At 40.2% G+C, this 15941-nt stretch overlaps 2 protein-coding genes across 10 annotated transcripts in view; one reads left to right on the top strand and one right to left on the bottom strand.

Moving 5' to 3' along the window:
• IMMP1L (inner mitochondrial membrane peptidase subunit 1) overlaps positions 1-15941 on the top strand; it is a 46619-nt gene that overhangs the window by 17378 nt on the left and 13300 nt on the right. For 4 of the 8 annotated variants that reach the window (XR_011903883.1, XR_011903881.1, XR_011903882.1 and 1 more), the window contains exons 5-6: positions 5554-5664; positions 13858-13933. Coding sequence is in view for 3 of the 8 variants with exons in the window: in XM_072339205.1 (XP_072195306.1) it covers positions 5554-5664; positions 9709-9777 (180 nt within the window). In the remaining 5 variants the exon portion in view is untranslated. Of the gene's footprint in view, positions 1-5553; positions 5665-8397; positions 8549-9708; positions 9842-13857; positions 13934-15941 lie in introns of those variants that run through there. The other 4 variants (XM_072339205.1, XM_072339206.1, XM_072339207.1 and 1 more) reach the window with 3 other exon arrangements.
• The window catches only part of DNAJC24 (DnaJ heat shock protein family (Hsp40) member C24), a 26960-nt gene continuing 20995 nt past the window's right edge, over positions 9977-15941 (bottom strand). For both annotated transcript variants that reach the window (XM_072339210.1, XM_072339209.1), the window contains exons 4-5: positions 12393-12461; positions 9977-11398 (exon numbers count right to left, since the gene is read on the bottom strand). In XM_072339210.1, coding sequence (XP_072195311.1) covers positions 11274-11398; positions 12393-12461 — 194 coding nt within the window. In that variant the 3' untranslated portion in view covers positions 9977-11273. The remainder of the gene's footprint in view (positions 11399-12392; positions 12462-15941) is intronic.

Genomic DNA, 15941 nt, shown 5'->3' with positions numbered 1-15941 from the left:
TAGCCTTTGCTGTACTGGTTGCTTCATGTTGGACCCACATGACTTTCTGACTGCATTATTCCTCTCATCTAAATCCAGTAATAAGTGCTAGGAAGCTGTACAGGATGGTGAGAGCTACTAATCAAGGGCTCACTGAAGATTTGCAAGTTTTAGTCTGCCTACATTGTGTTTGTCTCTGAGCTGAGGCTTTTCTGACCCCCTTAAATGATGGATATCACACAGAGGCGTTAGGTGGACCAGCCAAAATTCAGATCATGCCTCATGGTGCAGGGAGGGTGCCTGTAAGATCCCTTAGCCCTGCTTTGAGCATTTGTAGGTCTTTGTTGCTACCAGGCTTTGGACCTCTTAACTAGATCATTGTGTTACCAGTAAGCATTTACTGAAAGCATGCTGGTGATGGCAGTGAGGTTTGTATTGCAACTGTAAGTTCTAGTTGGGGTTTGAACCAGTAGGTTGTTTTTTTTTCTTGAACCTGAACTTGAAGGTAACTGATTTTCAGAGAAGGAAAGAACTTCATCATGGTTGTTGGTGAGAACAGACTATGCAAAAGAAAGAATGTTATCTTTACCGTCTGAGAGACAACATATTTTGACTTCATTTAACTGGCACAGGTATTTCTGATCTGCACATGTTCTGACCTTTCCCACAAAGTACGTTTAATATGCCTATTTAAACGACCTGAGCTAAGTACACATTACGCCTTATACATAAGCAGCTTAAACCACTCAGTAAGTGAAAGGAAATCACTGAAGGCGAATTCATTGAAGAAGTGTTAAATTGTAAGTCATTCACCTTTTTAGGCACCCTTAGTTTGGGAGGTGTTGATTTAAGATCACCTGCGCTTTCAGACTTCTGAAGTTGCTGCCATTTTGTAGCTTTTGCCAGCAGGAGAAAGGAAAAGGGACACATAGAAGCTCACCCTGAGCCTGAAAATAAATGAATATCATTGGCTTTTATATGCAGGGCGGCTGGATCGTAAAGTGCATTTTTGGTAAGCATAAGGAAATGGTGCATTTCGGTCATTAAAAAATAGTCTCTGCTAAGTATTATTCACTTTTAGCTATGTATTAATAAATAAAGGATTAAGGAATAGCTATGTGAGGCTCTAAGTATCAAGTGAGAAAACTCAACTCTTGTGTTTCTGTGCTGTATCTTTTATCCCAAATAGATGCAATTTACTTAAATAAGGCAATTTAATCAGTATTTAGTAAATTTGTCACTTGATATTGTAGATTCTTTCATCATATTTCACTTTAATCAAGAAAGGTAACACCTGTGGTTTATTCACAAAAGCTTCTTTTGTTAAATGAACACCCGCAGGCCATGAAGCAATTACATTTGTTGCTTGTACCAAAGTAGGAGGCACTTAAATAGACCTTAGTAGGGATAGATGAGAACTTACAGACTTTATTCTTTTGTCCCGCACTGAGATTAGTTCTTATCATAGCTCAAGAAGGAAGCCTCTGAACTGAAAAGAAAAGATGGGAACGGTTTAGTTCTTCTGAGGTTTAAAACTTCGATACTGCTGGAGGTGATGTGAGTACCTGTGACCTTATAAGAGTTCAAGCTTCATCTGCTCCCAGCTGACTGTAGGTACTGGTGTTCTTTGGCAATCACACGCTGCTCAGAGTTCCAAAAGGAGAGATTCGTGTTTATAATTCTTCACTTCTTCATTACAAATCTGTTTATCCATCTTCAGTATCCCCCCAAATACGCCCTCACCACCCCCAGTCCAAAAAGGAAGAAAACACAGAAGTGGGAATTTCATTTAGGTGGTGGTTCGGGGTTGGTCTGGTGTTTTTTGTTTGATTTCATCTCTGCTAATCTTCTTTGCAGTGTATTGGTTTTCTGGTGTTGCAGTAAACACCGTGTCTGTTTCATCCCCTGATTCTGAAGTGAGTTGAGGTTACTGTTTATCTGAGCTCAAACACCGTAAGCTACCAATAAAAGCTCGGCTCTTCTGAATGATTATTTTGCTCTACTGGTCTCTCTGCTCCTGTAGTAGAGCCCTCGCATCCCTGGGAGGCAGGAGGGGAAGAGGCATGTGTCTAATCAGTGTCCCTATTCTCATGCAGATAAGCCGCACCTCAGATAACCGGTTCTCCCTTAGAGCTGTTGTTCCTTGAAAATAAATCCTCAGATAATCTGCACAAAACCAGAGGCTCTGGGGTTACTGAGGCAAAGACAGGCTGCGGGAGATCAGAGGGAGCCTGGTTTGGATGGACCTGTGCTGCTGTGGGATTGCTGCTTTGTCATGTGAGCCACCAGTCAGTTCTGTGACAACTCAGCTGTCAGGCTTGTGGGAGCTGGGCTTCTTAGAGCTGGCATGCGGGTAACATCCAAAATACTGCCTGGCTGTGCTATTGGAAATTCTTTTCTGGAAACATTTGTGTATTCACAGCGTTGCTCTGTGCAGTGATGGTAACTGGTCATACTTATGCGGAGTCCATCACCTGTAGGCACCAAATGCAGCAGCATTGTGAACTGCCAGGTGAGTGTCAGTCATAAAAAGGAGCTGCGGCCCATCAGTGTATAAAGCCAAAAAATGCCAGTGTGCCAGCCAGTCCTTTGGTTACCTGTGAGTTATCTTTCCAGTCATCGGGTTCGCGTAGCATTAAGGCATTTCATGCTTGGATCCTGATTCTGCGCACGTTGATACTCCGAATTCACATTCAGTATGAATAGTCCCATTGAAGTCAGCGGTGTGCATAAACCCCGGAAGGATTCTACCTCCATCCTTTATTATTATTTTTTAATTAATGATTATGGCCTGTCAGCAGCATTTGGCTTAATCTGAGTGATTTTTTACTCCTTATCTTAATTCCAGGTTGTAGTGAGGCGCTGGGGTGATGGACAGGCATCGTACAAAGGCACTGTACTGTAGTATCTATAGGTTAGTCCCACATGGTGACAATACAGATTTAGAGCTGTACGACCCTGTCATACATGGCTCAATGGAAAATGACAAAAGTTACCAGAAAAGGTGAAATTCAGGATTTTAAAACTTTTTTTGCTCTTTTTGTGCATGGAAAATGGGAAGGTGTGGAAGTAGGCCATTAAGTAGAACAGGAGTGGTGGACTCCTGTGTGTGGACCAGGGGCATGTTGCAAGAAATGATGTGCTTTTAGCAAAGTGAAATGTTAGTGAAATTTAAGATTTAAAAAAAGCTTCCTCTCGTGGTAATTCACGATTCTCCTTCTTGTGCATTTGCTGACACAGACCGTCCCTCTAAATGACAGTACTGTGGTGATCTGTAATTCTGGGGGTTGCTGGGCACAAGGTGCTTGCATTGCACCTGGAAAGCAAACCCTGGCATAAGGTGTGGGCTCAGTGAGAGCTATAGGTGGGTACGCTGTGAAGAAGCAGACGGATGTCCAGCTACCCTAACAAGAGCTGCTGGACGTTCTGTACTGGCTTTATATCCCAAATATTGAGGAAAGCAGGAATAGCAGTGTGTTCTCAAATAGAGACCTGTCAGAAATGTTGCCCTACATGGATGTATGTGCTTTGCAGGTCATTTGGATCTGGACAGATTCTTCTCTTTCTTCTCTTTCTTCTGGCTTAATACTTATTTTTTCTAATAATGCCACTCGGATGGCTTCCTTTGCCTTTTGCTGCAGTGGTCTTTAGATTAATAGTACTGATGATGCCAGCTATGCATTGCTACTGCACACCTTACGCCTCTCTGATGCTGTGGTTCAATCTCATTGCTCTTTAACTGTGTGTCTTTTAGAAAGATCTCTGTCTGTGCAAATCTTTTATGATGAAGGGGAATCTGGCTTGGTAGCAGCTCTGTTTCTATGTACTGGTGTATTTTTTTTGTGAAGGACAGTTAATGATAGACCAAAGCGCTGTTTTGTGATGGAGATGTGTGGAATGAGTAAAGGATCTGATAAACCTAACAGGAGATCAAATCAGTTTAAATTGAAATGAAGAATAAGGCAGTCCTTTACACAGGTGACTGTGGAGGAAGACAGCAGCAACAGGTTTCAAAAAGGCTTAAGCATTCCTGGTCAGCAGCTCCACATATAGAGTGTAAAGCAAGCAGGCAGGCAGGGATTTCCACTCTGACATGCCTGATGCACCTATCCCAGAGAAAATACAGGGGAATGGTTGGGAGGAGGTATCAAAAGAAGGGCTGTAAGAAAGAACAGACTCTTCAGCAGGGTGTGCTGTGATGGAAAAAGGGAAATGGTTTCTAAGATGGACAGGTTCACATATGCTTTCCTTGATTAGCATCTTTTTGTGTCAGTGTTGGAGACAAACTAAACTACTGGCTCTTGGTCTGTATGTTAAACGTTTGCCACAGCTCAACAAAGGGACCACCAGGTAGGCTGCCATCTCAGCTCCCAGGCATACAGGAACATGGCTGAGCAAAGAGCCAAAAAATGCCTATTTAAAGGTAAGATTGCTAGAGTTCCCTGGCTGGATACCTGTAAGCACCACTAATTGCACTTCATCTGTGTTTTCCACAAATGCTTATCTAAGGGACTTGGTTTTAGTCTTAATGGTTTACATCCAGGCTCTACTAGAGTGGTGTTTCAGTCTTTTCAGTCTGTTATCCTAAAATCCTGTATATGTAGACGACTGTATTTAAGAGACTGCGGGTCTCCTTTCTAAGACATTAATGTTGTGCTCAGACTGTTTTGCTTGAGACCTGTGATTTTGAAACATCTTGTTTATGTGCATTTTGCTCTGCATTCTGGGCGTAGTAACATTTCATTTACCTTCAAGGTCCTAGTTTAAGAGAAATCATAATGACTTTTTCACTTAAGGAAGCTTTGTACTCTTATCTAGCTAACTAATACAGCTCTGTTGCTGTTTCTCATTTTGTCATCGAGTCAGTCACTGAATACCATTCCTCTGTGGTATGTAATGTAGTTAAGGCATAATATTATATATAGGCAATGAAGGGTCTTTGTCATATAGTATAAGGTCACCGTCATTAATTTTCAAATTATAAAAGGGGATTTGCTGTTTTGTGATCATCATTATTGCAATATAATGTGTTGTGGATTCTGCCTGCACATAGAATGAACCGTGATCTTAATTAGAACTTTGACAAGCCTACTCCGATAAAATGATGAGATTATTCGTAATTGATGTCACAATCAATTACCAGTTAGTTCATCATGAATCTACTAACAGGTCTAGCCTTGGTGCTGGCCCCAGGATGTTGATGAGTGTGTGGCTGCCCTGTTCATGCTGTTACTGCGACAGGAGGGCAGATTTTCAGTCAACATCCTAATGACCTCTTTTGAAGTCTATTAAATTAATGACCCTGTCACATTGGTCTAACCTCTTACATCTTCATTTTGGATTTTTTGTTGCAAACCATTGTTTTTTGAGCACATGATAGAACAGATACTTCAGAGCACTCCCTCTCATCCCTTCAAACCTGGCACTGGGTCTTATTAGATAAAATAAGAATTAGTTTATTAGGCAGTCATGAAATATGGAAAGCAGAAATTAGGCAATGTGAGGCAAACAGTGCGTAATACCTTTCTATTCTGTTTTCTCTTTGCATTTCAATTCAATCCTGTTTAATCATAGGTGCCTAAAGGACACGTTTGGTTAGAAGGTGATAATCTGAGGAATTCTACAGACTCCAGGTGCTATGGACCTGTTCCTTATGGACTGATAAGAGGACGCATTTGTTTCAAGGTATCTGTAGTACCTAAAATACTTGCATTAATATATGCGTAATGCATGTCTGTTGGGCATTAAAACTTGCCTCCTGAAGTGTCTGGCCTAAGCAAAGTGAAGGAGAGCTCAAATGCATTGGATGCTTGCTGTAAGAGGATGACAAGGTAACAATGTTTTGAGGTTTGGTGGGAATTCTTGAGCAAGGATTTATTCTTTGAGAATCATTCTTTGAGCAGTCACTGCCTTTAAGAACTGGCTGAATTATTTTGCAAGCAAAACCAAACCGTGTACAAATACACACACTCTGCTGCATGAGAAGTATACTGTCCTTAATGTGATTTTTTTGCTTTTGCAAAATGGTGAAGGGCAGCTTCCTACTTCTGTGTTGTTGTCCCTTGAGGAATGTAGTGCCCTAATGTGAAAACCAAAGATGGGTCCCTAGGACCTGCATACATAACTTAGACTTATGGACTGGCCTTGCTGCAAAGCTTTGTGAAAAAGCTTTAACAGCCAAGTCAAATCTGTGCTACTGCAATCATATTCATTAAAAAAACCCAAAGCCCACATGAAGTTGAATAGTGTACAAACCTATATGTCTCCTTCTTCATCTGCTTCAGCAATTCTAAAGCTGTATTTCCCACTAAATTACCTTTTCATATTGGACAAGAAAATGCAAACCAATATTGCAGTTCCTGACCGTGGTCTCAAACTGCTTATTAAATGCTCACGACCACCGTTAGATTTTGTCTGACCTCAGTTCTTCATAGATAGCATTTGCTTTGAGCTCTTCCCTGGGGTTTGTTGAGGGTTCCTTCTTCCTTCTCCATACTGTTTGCCTTGTCACGTACCCCAGAGCAAAAACTGATTCTAAATAAGGCTACTTCTGTGAATAAACTTTTTGCTTGGATGATTAGCTGTTAGAATACAGATGATGCTAACATACTGACCGACCTTTTAATGGGAATCTGATATTTGCCATAAAGTAAATACACAGCCTCCAACTGATGTGCTAGTTTAGGAGAAGTGGTGTTCGCTACTTCAAGGAGACTAATAGTAATTATTAGTCTGTATTGGTAACCTGTGTGTGTGGGCAGCCATAGTTCTTCACATTCTCCATCCACTAGGGATGTTACATACTGAAGTACTTTGGAACTCCAGAATATTATCTGTCTAAAAAGAGTTTATTTATGCAATTTGTCGATAGTTGAATAAAGTAATCTTTTCTTCTTTTTAAACATTTTTATGACAGTTATTATATGGTGTGAATAGGCAAGTGATTATTAACATTTTAATGAGATTTAAGCAAGAACGAGTTCATTCTTCAGAAGTCTGTTTAAAGTTGGAGTTGTTTATGGTGATTCATATCAGACTCCAGTGATCTAGCTATTGTATGGTGCCAGTGATCATTACAGTGAAAGGCCAGTAAAAGTACACTGAAACAGGATATGGCTGTTCCACATGCTTGTAGCTAATTAGCAGACCACTGTCCAAGATAATGTAGCCTGCGAAACATTTAGCATCATGAAAAATCTCTTACTGTCTCAAGAACAGAAGCTTAATTTGATTTATCTTACAGTGGAAAGAACTAACATTTATCTGTGAAGTTCATAGCTATGGTTCTCAGTGTTGGTGCACCAGATTTTAACTCAGAGTGAAGTAATGATACTTGAATGCATTCATCCCATTTCCTTCTTGCCAGCTTATCAACTGCAGTTCTGTTAGTTAAGCTCACTGCATAAAAAGGCACGTGAAAGATAAACAGCTGCATATTCAGTAAAACCCCACTGAGGGGAGGACTCCCTTCTTTGACAGAACTCGTGCTTCTTCATGCCCTACACAGGACAGCCTGTGCATTCCCTGGACATACGCTTCATCTCAGAGCTAGGCTTGCTGAGTATCTTCAAATGAGCTAGTTATCCCCATTTATGCCCCATCCATCAGATCAGATTTATGTTGGCCAAACCAAAGAGGGCAAAAGGAAATAGCCACTAATTGGACTAACCGGTCTGAACCAACAAGTCAGAGTCAGCTCCTGTTGGAAATTATTACACGCAGTGGCATGTCTTTGTTTCACACAGAACACTTGTTCCACCTTCCTTCCAACCTTCCAACTGGAAGCAATATGTCTCAGATTCTCTCCTGCATGCAAACTAGATAAACCATTGTTTTCTTTCTACACCTACCACTAGGATTACTGCAATGGATCTGTAACCGTATCACCAAATAACATTTTAAACACTTCTGATTACTGTCAATAAAAGCAAGTCAAGTTGCAGAAGGCGTGATTTAAGTTGCCTGAAATTATATTTGTATAGTAGTAAATAGCTTTTCTCCCATGGGCCTTTATTCAGTTGGGCTTATGCTTGTAAGATACAATATTCCCACCTCCTTTTACTCCTGTCTGCTCTGAGGCCAAACAAGGACATGACAGCCAGCCTGCAGCCAGCGTAGGTCTTTCTGCACAACTTTGAATTGTATAGCTTTACTCCTTGCCAAAACCACAGACAGCCTTCTCCTTCTGTTTCATAATGCTCTCTACTTCTGGGGAACTTAAATTAGCTCACTGGTTAGTATGCATGTAGAGATGTGTATTTCTGTCTGTCAGCAGATGCTCCTCATGCTCTTCCCTAGCTGCATGTGCTTGAAAAAGACATGTATGTTCAAAGATACTTGTCCTACAGAGCTTTGAGACTTTTTCAGATCCAGAGAACTTGATATTCAGGGAATAACTCATCCTTGTATTTTCTCAAGGGTCTACGTGCAATCTAATTGAGTTGCTGCGACTCACTGCAGTGCTAGAAGGGGTCTGATGGATGCAAGCGCATCTAAGCTTCCAGTAGTCCACTGTCTCAATCTAGTAGTAAGTTGATGCTTTTCCTTCCCTCTTAGTCTCTCATTCTCAACCCGCCTTTGCCTCTTCTGTACTTGGAGTAGTAAGTAATATTGAGGACAAGTCACAGAGACAGAGATACTGAACTTCGGCACTGTGCTTCCCCTTGCAAGTAGAAACAAATACGTTTTAAATTCATGCAGAAAGCAGCAAGACTCCTTCTGTGCTGTGGATATTCTGTAAATTCAGCTGAAGAGGAATTTGTTCTTCTGAGAGGGTGATCACATGCCTTAAGATCAAATTCGAAGGGAAGATGCACAAGATAAACATCATACTAACAGATGTTTGGGAACAAGGTACCACATCATCTTTCCGTGTTCAGGTCACTTCATTTGAGCAGGGGCTGTGAGACTTTTATAGGATTAGAGCCACAACAGGGCATTCATTCTTCAGCATCGCCTTCTTTCTGATCATCTCCTAGTGCTATCTTTGAAAGAACATGTAGTGAAAAGAGAGGCAGTCAGAGGAGACACTGTAAAAGACTATTCTTGATTTCACATTACCTTTTTTGCATCCAAGACGAGCCAGCCTACGTGTAATTAGTGACTATTCAGAAGAAGGGAGCATGCAGTACTGTAAACCTCTATGAACGTCTTAAGTTCCTTCTTGAGAGCATCACTCTGACACTTGTGCTTGTAGCTGACTCTGATTTGTGCTCTTTCTCATTGTCACATTCTCAGAGGGGCCCCTTGGCTGAGAGCACTTCCTGATGGCAGGTGCTCCACCCCTCTGTACCTTTTTGCATGATATAAGCTTACCTGTAAGCCCATGGAATTCTTTTTTCAAGCTTCAGTGTGTTTCGGATGCTCATCTTAAACATACAGATGTGTACCTCACAGAAATACTTCCACTGAGAAGTAATGTTCATGGTATTTTCTTCTCCTAGACTAATCAAATGTATATACCATGTCTTTTGAGTTAAGAGGCTTACAAAGCTAGAAAAAGCTGAAATTAGAAGATATTTTCTAGGAATGTATGCTGTATATTAATTAATGTTGTCTCTAGTCACTACAGGATTAGGATTTCTCCTGCTATACTGCATATATTTCTCACACAAGTGAGAAGTTTCAATCCTTGTGTTACCAAAATGATGCCCATTATGAAAACTTACAACACTAACAAATGAAAGTACCGAACTGTGAGTTGTGATAAAAAATCTCATTATTTTACAGATATGGCCTCTGAATGACTTTGGATTTCTACGTGCGAGCCCCAATGGCCATAGATTTCTTGATGACTGAAAGAATTAAATGACTATTGCCAGCTTGTGTAATATTTTCTACTGAAATGAATGGGATTATTTTTGTTTAGAATAAACACAAGTGTTACTTGGCAAGGATGTCTCTTCTTTCTGCGATTATATCTAACTTTAAAGTGGAAATGATACACTGCTGTCACCATCAATAGTGATACGCCTCTTATTTTGTTTCCTCTGGCTGTTTACAGTAAGTGCTTGGGTTTACTCAAAAAGTTTTGCATTTTACTAGAAGACAAAGTTAAAACTGCATGTTAACAAGCGATGAAGAGATGCACTGTTACATTGTCACACAGCTGGAGCCACACATAGGCTTATACCTACGTTAGTAAGTAGTGTGGCATGCTAGAATTAGACAGAAAAGCATGTGGATCTGATACCCATTTACTCATATGTGTTTCGTAGGATTTTCCTCAATCTAGCTCCACTTGGACCCAGCGGACTGTATGCCCAGTAGGAGTCATATAAGGCAGGAAGCCTGCATTTGTTCAGATGATGGATGGAGTTGATTGAACAGTGCTGGCTCTGAGCTGAAAAGTTAATGTACGAGTACTGTACCTGCTACTTTGTACCAGGAGAACCACCCAGCACTAGATCTGCAAACCTCTAGCATCTCTTTCTAGGGGTCAAGTCCTTTTTGAGAACTTAGCTGAAACTAATTAAAATATTTAGCATCAAAACAGAAAATATTCCTTTATGGGAGCTGTTGAATCACAGCCTGAACCACTGATGGAGCACCTGGGGAAAGGACCAGGGTCAGCCCTGGGAGCACAGGCAAAAGAATTACAGGGGTGTGAGCAGAAGGGGTAGAGCCTGACTGCACTGTTCTCAGACCCCATTTAAGGGCTGACTGTCACTGGGGAAAGAGCTCTGATTGGAGATCTCTCCTTTGTGGAGTTTATCCCTGTGAGCCTAGATCTTTGGAGACGGGTGAGCAGTCTTTTTCTCTTCCCTTATGAGACCTTTCTATTGTGTTAGTCCCTGTGTCATTACACCTCTCTTATCATGATTCCATCGCGTTGATCTTTCTGATTGTTACAATTGCCATTTCCCATTAATACACCTGATTCTTCATTATCTTCAAAGGGTTCTCACATGTGTGCCTTCTGATTAAATTTTGTCATCTGAGACTTTAAAAGGATTTAACTTACTTAAGAGGTAAGGCCCAAGTTGCAGTCAATAAGAGACAGAGACAGAAAGAAGCCACTTTGTTGTTTGCTGGGAAATAAAGGTCATTCAGACATAGTCCAGGTGTACAGAACTTATTCTTGGGTTCTGGAAGTTTTCTTTATAAATTGCTCTTTAGTTGGAGAGAACAAAGAACAAGTACCGTGTCTTTAGAGATATGTTAGTAAATGGGCAGGCTTCCTCTCTTAAAAAAGACTGAACTTGCTCTTGGAGCATCCCGTTTGTCCCATGAGATGCTATCCTGTGTGTCTGGTGTTTTGAAAGTCTGTAACTCAGCGTGCTCATCTGGAGTAGTCACCGGAGGATCTCAATCACCAATGAACACGTGTCACAACACACCAAAGATACATCTTTACTTTCACTCTTGGAGACAGCGTAACTTCCACCACATCGGCATGAAAGAGTGTAACATTGTTCATCTGCCAAAGAAAGAAAAGGAAAAAAAGCCTTTTTAGTGCTCAGGATGGATCAGGAATCTATTTTGGATTATTACTTTATAGAGCTGCTCTTGAAAACAAAACTTGATTTGTGTGTGATCTCTCACTGCTGGACTGTGAGTGTCAATGCTTATGCTATATTCTTGTTTCTATGACTATGAGAGATGCTTAATGCAAAACAGGCAGAGTCAGTGTAGGCTTCTTAAAAGAACAAATAATAAAAAGGTGCTTATCAGTGAAACAGAGATATGTTATAAGGACTGTATCACTGCTTCCGAAAGAGGACTTGATTCTGACAAATCACCAACAACTTTAGGCTGTAATTAAGAACAAACTAAGGAGTGATTGTCATACAAATGACAGGACGGGGTTCCGAAACAGACTGCTTACTCAGGAAAGAAACAGAAGAAAGGAAAAGTGATTAAGCTTTCCCCCATCCCCAGCTTTAAAAAAATAATACATTAAAACCAGCTATTACTCTAAAAAGCAAATAAATTATAAAAACTAGACTAATATAAAGGAGAAAAGTAACACGCTGTTAAGTGGAAAAACGTGTATTTAGAAAATGCAATCTGCCATCATAAAAAGTGCAATTGATGCTTGAGAAATTCTGGGAGAGTCTAGAAAAGTGAAATCAATTGTATTCTAAAGAGAGAGCCCAGTGGTCTGTGCCCAAACAAAGGGAGAGCTGGAGGCGGGGATGGGGAGGAAAGTGAGAGAATGCAAAGTAAGTATCACAAAGTCAAGTGCCAATTCAACTCAGCAGTGCTGGGAAAGGGTTTCAGCCGACTCTCTTGACAACAACTAGCAGAGAAATGGAAGAATGGCAAGTAATTACAGAACAGAATAACCAAATCTGAAGAAAATATTAAAAAATAGTAATAATAAAAAATGAAAAGAATTGTATAAGATGCAGAAAAAGATGGAAAATGTTTGATGTAACAATGAGGCACTAAGAACAAGAAAGCATTCATACCTTCATTCCAGGACATATCCTCAAGAGAAATCTGTGCATGTACTGGCCATTCTTTTGTCAGATTATTCTCTATAAAGAAAATGGTGGCAAATGCTCAGCTCAGGAAACACACAGGTTGTCAGTCCTGGTAAATTAACACTTTTATTCCTAACAGTAAATCTGGTCCCTACCAGACAGTCATACCTAATAATCAGTTAAAGAAGTCCTTCTCAAATTTCCATTTGCCTGCATAAACCGGGGAATTTCTCTCTGTAGCCAGGATCCTCATATGGTAAGGATGTATCACTACAATTAAAACACTGCTGGAAACAGAAGGTGGAGGTCCAGATTATAACTTACTTTAATTCCCAGGAGATCATCCTATCTAACTGTTAGATGAAAGGCATTTTAAATGTTTTCTTATCTTCTACTGTGCTCTTTACTCTGGACCGAAGAGCAGAAAGAATGAGATTTATTATCTACTTCCTTTAGCTGTGATTTGACAAGTCTGAGGTGCATTTCCTTGGGTACGGTGTTACTCAGATCAGAAATCTCTCTTTCCTTGGAAACTGTCCTGCACAGCAAGGACTCAAAGCAGGGATCACAGTTCTGTATTCTGTGATTCCATTTCCTGATTCCAGGTTGTTTCTAGATTTTGTGCAGTCATCATTTAGCATTAAAAAAAATAATAATCAAGGGAGATGGCATCATATGTTGGTCACTGCCACACTAACAGCTGCAATGCTAACCAAGAAGTGAGAGTCATAGCAATAAAAACTACAGGAGAGATGGAATTCAGATCATATGATTTGGATAGTAAAATTGTGTAACCTTAGAGAAATGCTACACAAAACTCAGTTGGAAGTGAAACTGAATGTTTAATTTGGGACAGTGATTGTAATTCAAGAACTTCCCAAGTGCTGCTGATCAGAACCCAAGAGAACTGCAGTTATTGTTCCTGTTTATTCCTAAACATCCCAGTAATATTCCAGAAAAATTACACACCTCCTATCTTTTATCTCATCAGATAACAGAGTATTTATTTCTTTACCATGGAACACCATCATCTGGTTGCTGCTACCTCACTCTTCAAAACACAGTGGTGTATTTTAAACATCAGCAGGTACAATTCATTGCTTGTACAATTCCCTGCCTGAACTGGAATTGTTATTTCTAAAGCAGCGCCCAAACCCAAGTAGACCCACTAGTATCTCAGGAAGATGTTAATTTTCAATTAGCACTCTCACCTGGTTTGAGCTTCCAATGTTAAAACAGAATCCACTGTTTTCTCTGTTGGTTTTATATGCTGCAATTATTTGCTTGTGTATGGGAAACTATTAATCACAGCCTGAACCTCTGATTAACAATCTGAAGCAAGTGTCAGGTCAGTTGTGGGAGCACAGGTGAAGGTAATTCAGCTGTGCTCCACCTCTCCTAGATTCCATTTAAGGGCTGACCACCACGATGGTAGCATCTTTTTCTGCAGGTTGCTCTTCTGTGGAATTTTTGTGGTGAGCCTTGATGTCAGTGAGCACCCATATTGATTGAAGGCTTCAGAGTTGGTGAGTTTTCTCCTATAGATAACGTAACTGTTTACAACTATTCTTGTACTTTTCCAATTGTGTATTACTATTTTTGCATTGTTTCAACAGTATAGCTTGTTTGCATCAGAACTGAAAAAACTTATTCTCCAGGGTTGAACAAAGCTGTTTTATTTTCTGTTTTCTCCTACTCAATATACTATTGAATGTAAAATTCCTCAAGACAGCACAAATGGCTTTGGCTAATTACTTTAACCCAGAAGTGCAGCTCAATATGAGTTGCTTAGAACCAGAACTATAACCTAGTGGTTTCTCCAAGTGTTTAGATTTTTTTCTGTTCTCCCTTGTTCTAGCTACATGGTTGTTGTTATGTATCTCTTAGCCACATCCCTTACAGTTCTCTGAAGTAAATCAGAGAAAGAAGGTTACATAAGAATGCTATCCTTATCAGCACTGAGTTAAATGCGTTAGCTTTACTTACATGCAACATAGGGTCAAACTGTAGAACTCTGTGCACAGAGTTGCACTTTCAGAAACACTCCTGGATACGGGCAACTGTGAAGGCCTGAATTATCCCTCCTAACTTGAAAAACAATTTTTAATTCACAAGTAGTAGGGCCTGCCTGGCTTTGCCATCTATTGGATTTGTCTGACAACAAGAGGTGAAAGGATTCTGTGGCTCCATTGTCTCAACTGCAGGATCTAAGAAAACACTGGCAGGCTCATCAGAGAGGTTTATGAGCCTGCAATTCAAAGAGATTAAAAGGAAAAAACTACTGAGATTCTTTCAGGCTACAGAACAACATTAAATAACTATTAGCGGCTTGGTTCAGTAAAGCTTTACTAGAGCCCTTGCTGGGTCTTTCAGAAATTGTCAAAGAGGAAAGGTATTTAAGTTTTACTCGAGGATACAATAAATATTTCTTGGTCTATTTAAGGCTGAGTTTTAGGAAAGAGTTTGCAAGCCGTAAATGGAAATTTAACCCCTTTAATGATTCAAGGTAACAGTAAAGATGGTCATAATACCAGAACAAATTTTCTAACTGTTGTATATTCTTAGCATTGACTTGTTTTCTTCAAAAAACCAAGACAAATGCTTACAATTACCGAAGTTGAAGATATGTATTGTCCATTAATACTGTCACGATACCCAAACCTAGAATACTTAAAGAATTTTGTTCAGTTCTCTTTATAGTCTGTTTATTTTTGAATAATTACTGAAGTTGGAGGGTGTTACATAATTGAAAACAAGCATGCTTTAATTAGAAATTACTAAAAGCTACATTAAAATGTTTCCAAACAAAAGACGTTGGCTTAAACCCCCCCCCCCCCCCCCCCCCCTTCCCCTCCTCCTCACCCTTTCAAAGAGACCTTGAATATAGACAAGGGCTGTCAGGAACACCAAAGATGAAGTCCTGCTTTTGGGTTGGAATATCCAAATGCAAGAGCTCTCTGTGAGACAGCTGGCCAATAAGCAGTTTTCCAGGAGATGACCTTGGATTCCAGTGGGCAGCAGGCTCAGTATGAGTTAGCAGGCCACTGCTAAGTGTGTCCAGCATTTTTAGGGAGTTATTATTATTGTCTGTCCTCTCTTCTCAACACCTGAAATCACATTTGATGCTTTCTGTCCACTTTGAGGTTCACCAGTACAGAGCACTGGCATACAGAAATAACTCCAGTCACCTACCAATATGGTCAAGGGTTGAGATGCAGCTTTCAAACAGAAGCCAAGAACAAGTTTTGCATCTCATTGTCTATAAGTGTTTCATGGGAAGACTTTCTAGAAGGATGTTAAGCAAGTGACAAAAGATGCAAGGAGCCCTTCCATTTAACTTGGTTAAAAATACTGGAACAGGCTGTCAAATAAGCTGTAGGATCTCTGTTCTTGGAGAAATAGACTGGAGAAGGTTTGAGCAACTGATCTGTGCCAGCTTTGAGATTGACCTAGATGGCCTATGAAGGTCCTTTGTCATCTCAGTGAGTCTCTGAGTTTTTTTTGTGCTTTCGAACTGTGACATAAGGATGAACT

The sequence above is a fragment of the Excalfactoria chinensis genome, chromosome 5, assembly GCF_039878825.1.
Source record: "Excalfactoria chinensis isolate bCotChi1 chromosome 5, bCotChi1.hap2, whole genome shotgun sequence".
Lineage (NCBI taxonomy): Eukaryota > Metazoa > Chordata > Aves > Galliformes > Phasianidae > Excalfactoria > Excalfactoria chinensis.
Note: the sequence above shows the minus strand (reverse complement) of the source record. Positions and strands in the feature narration are given on the sequence as shown.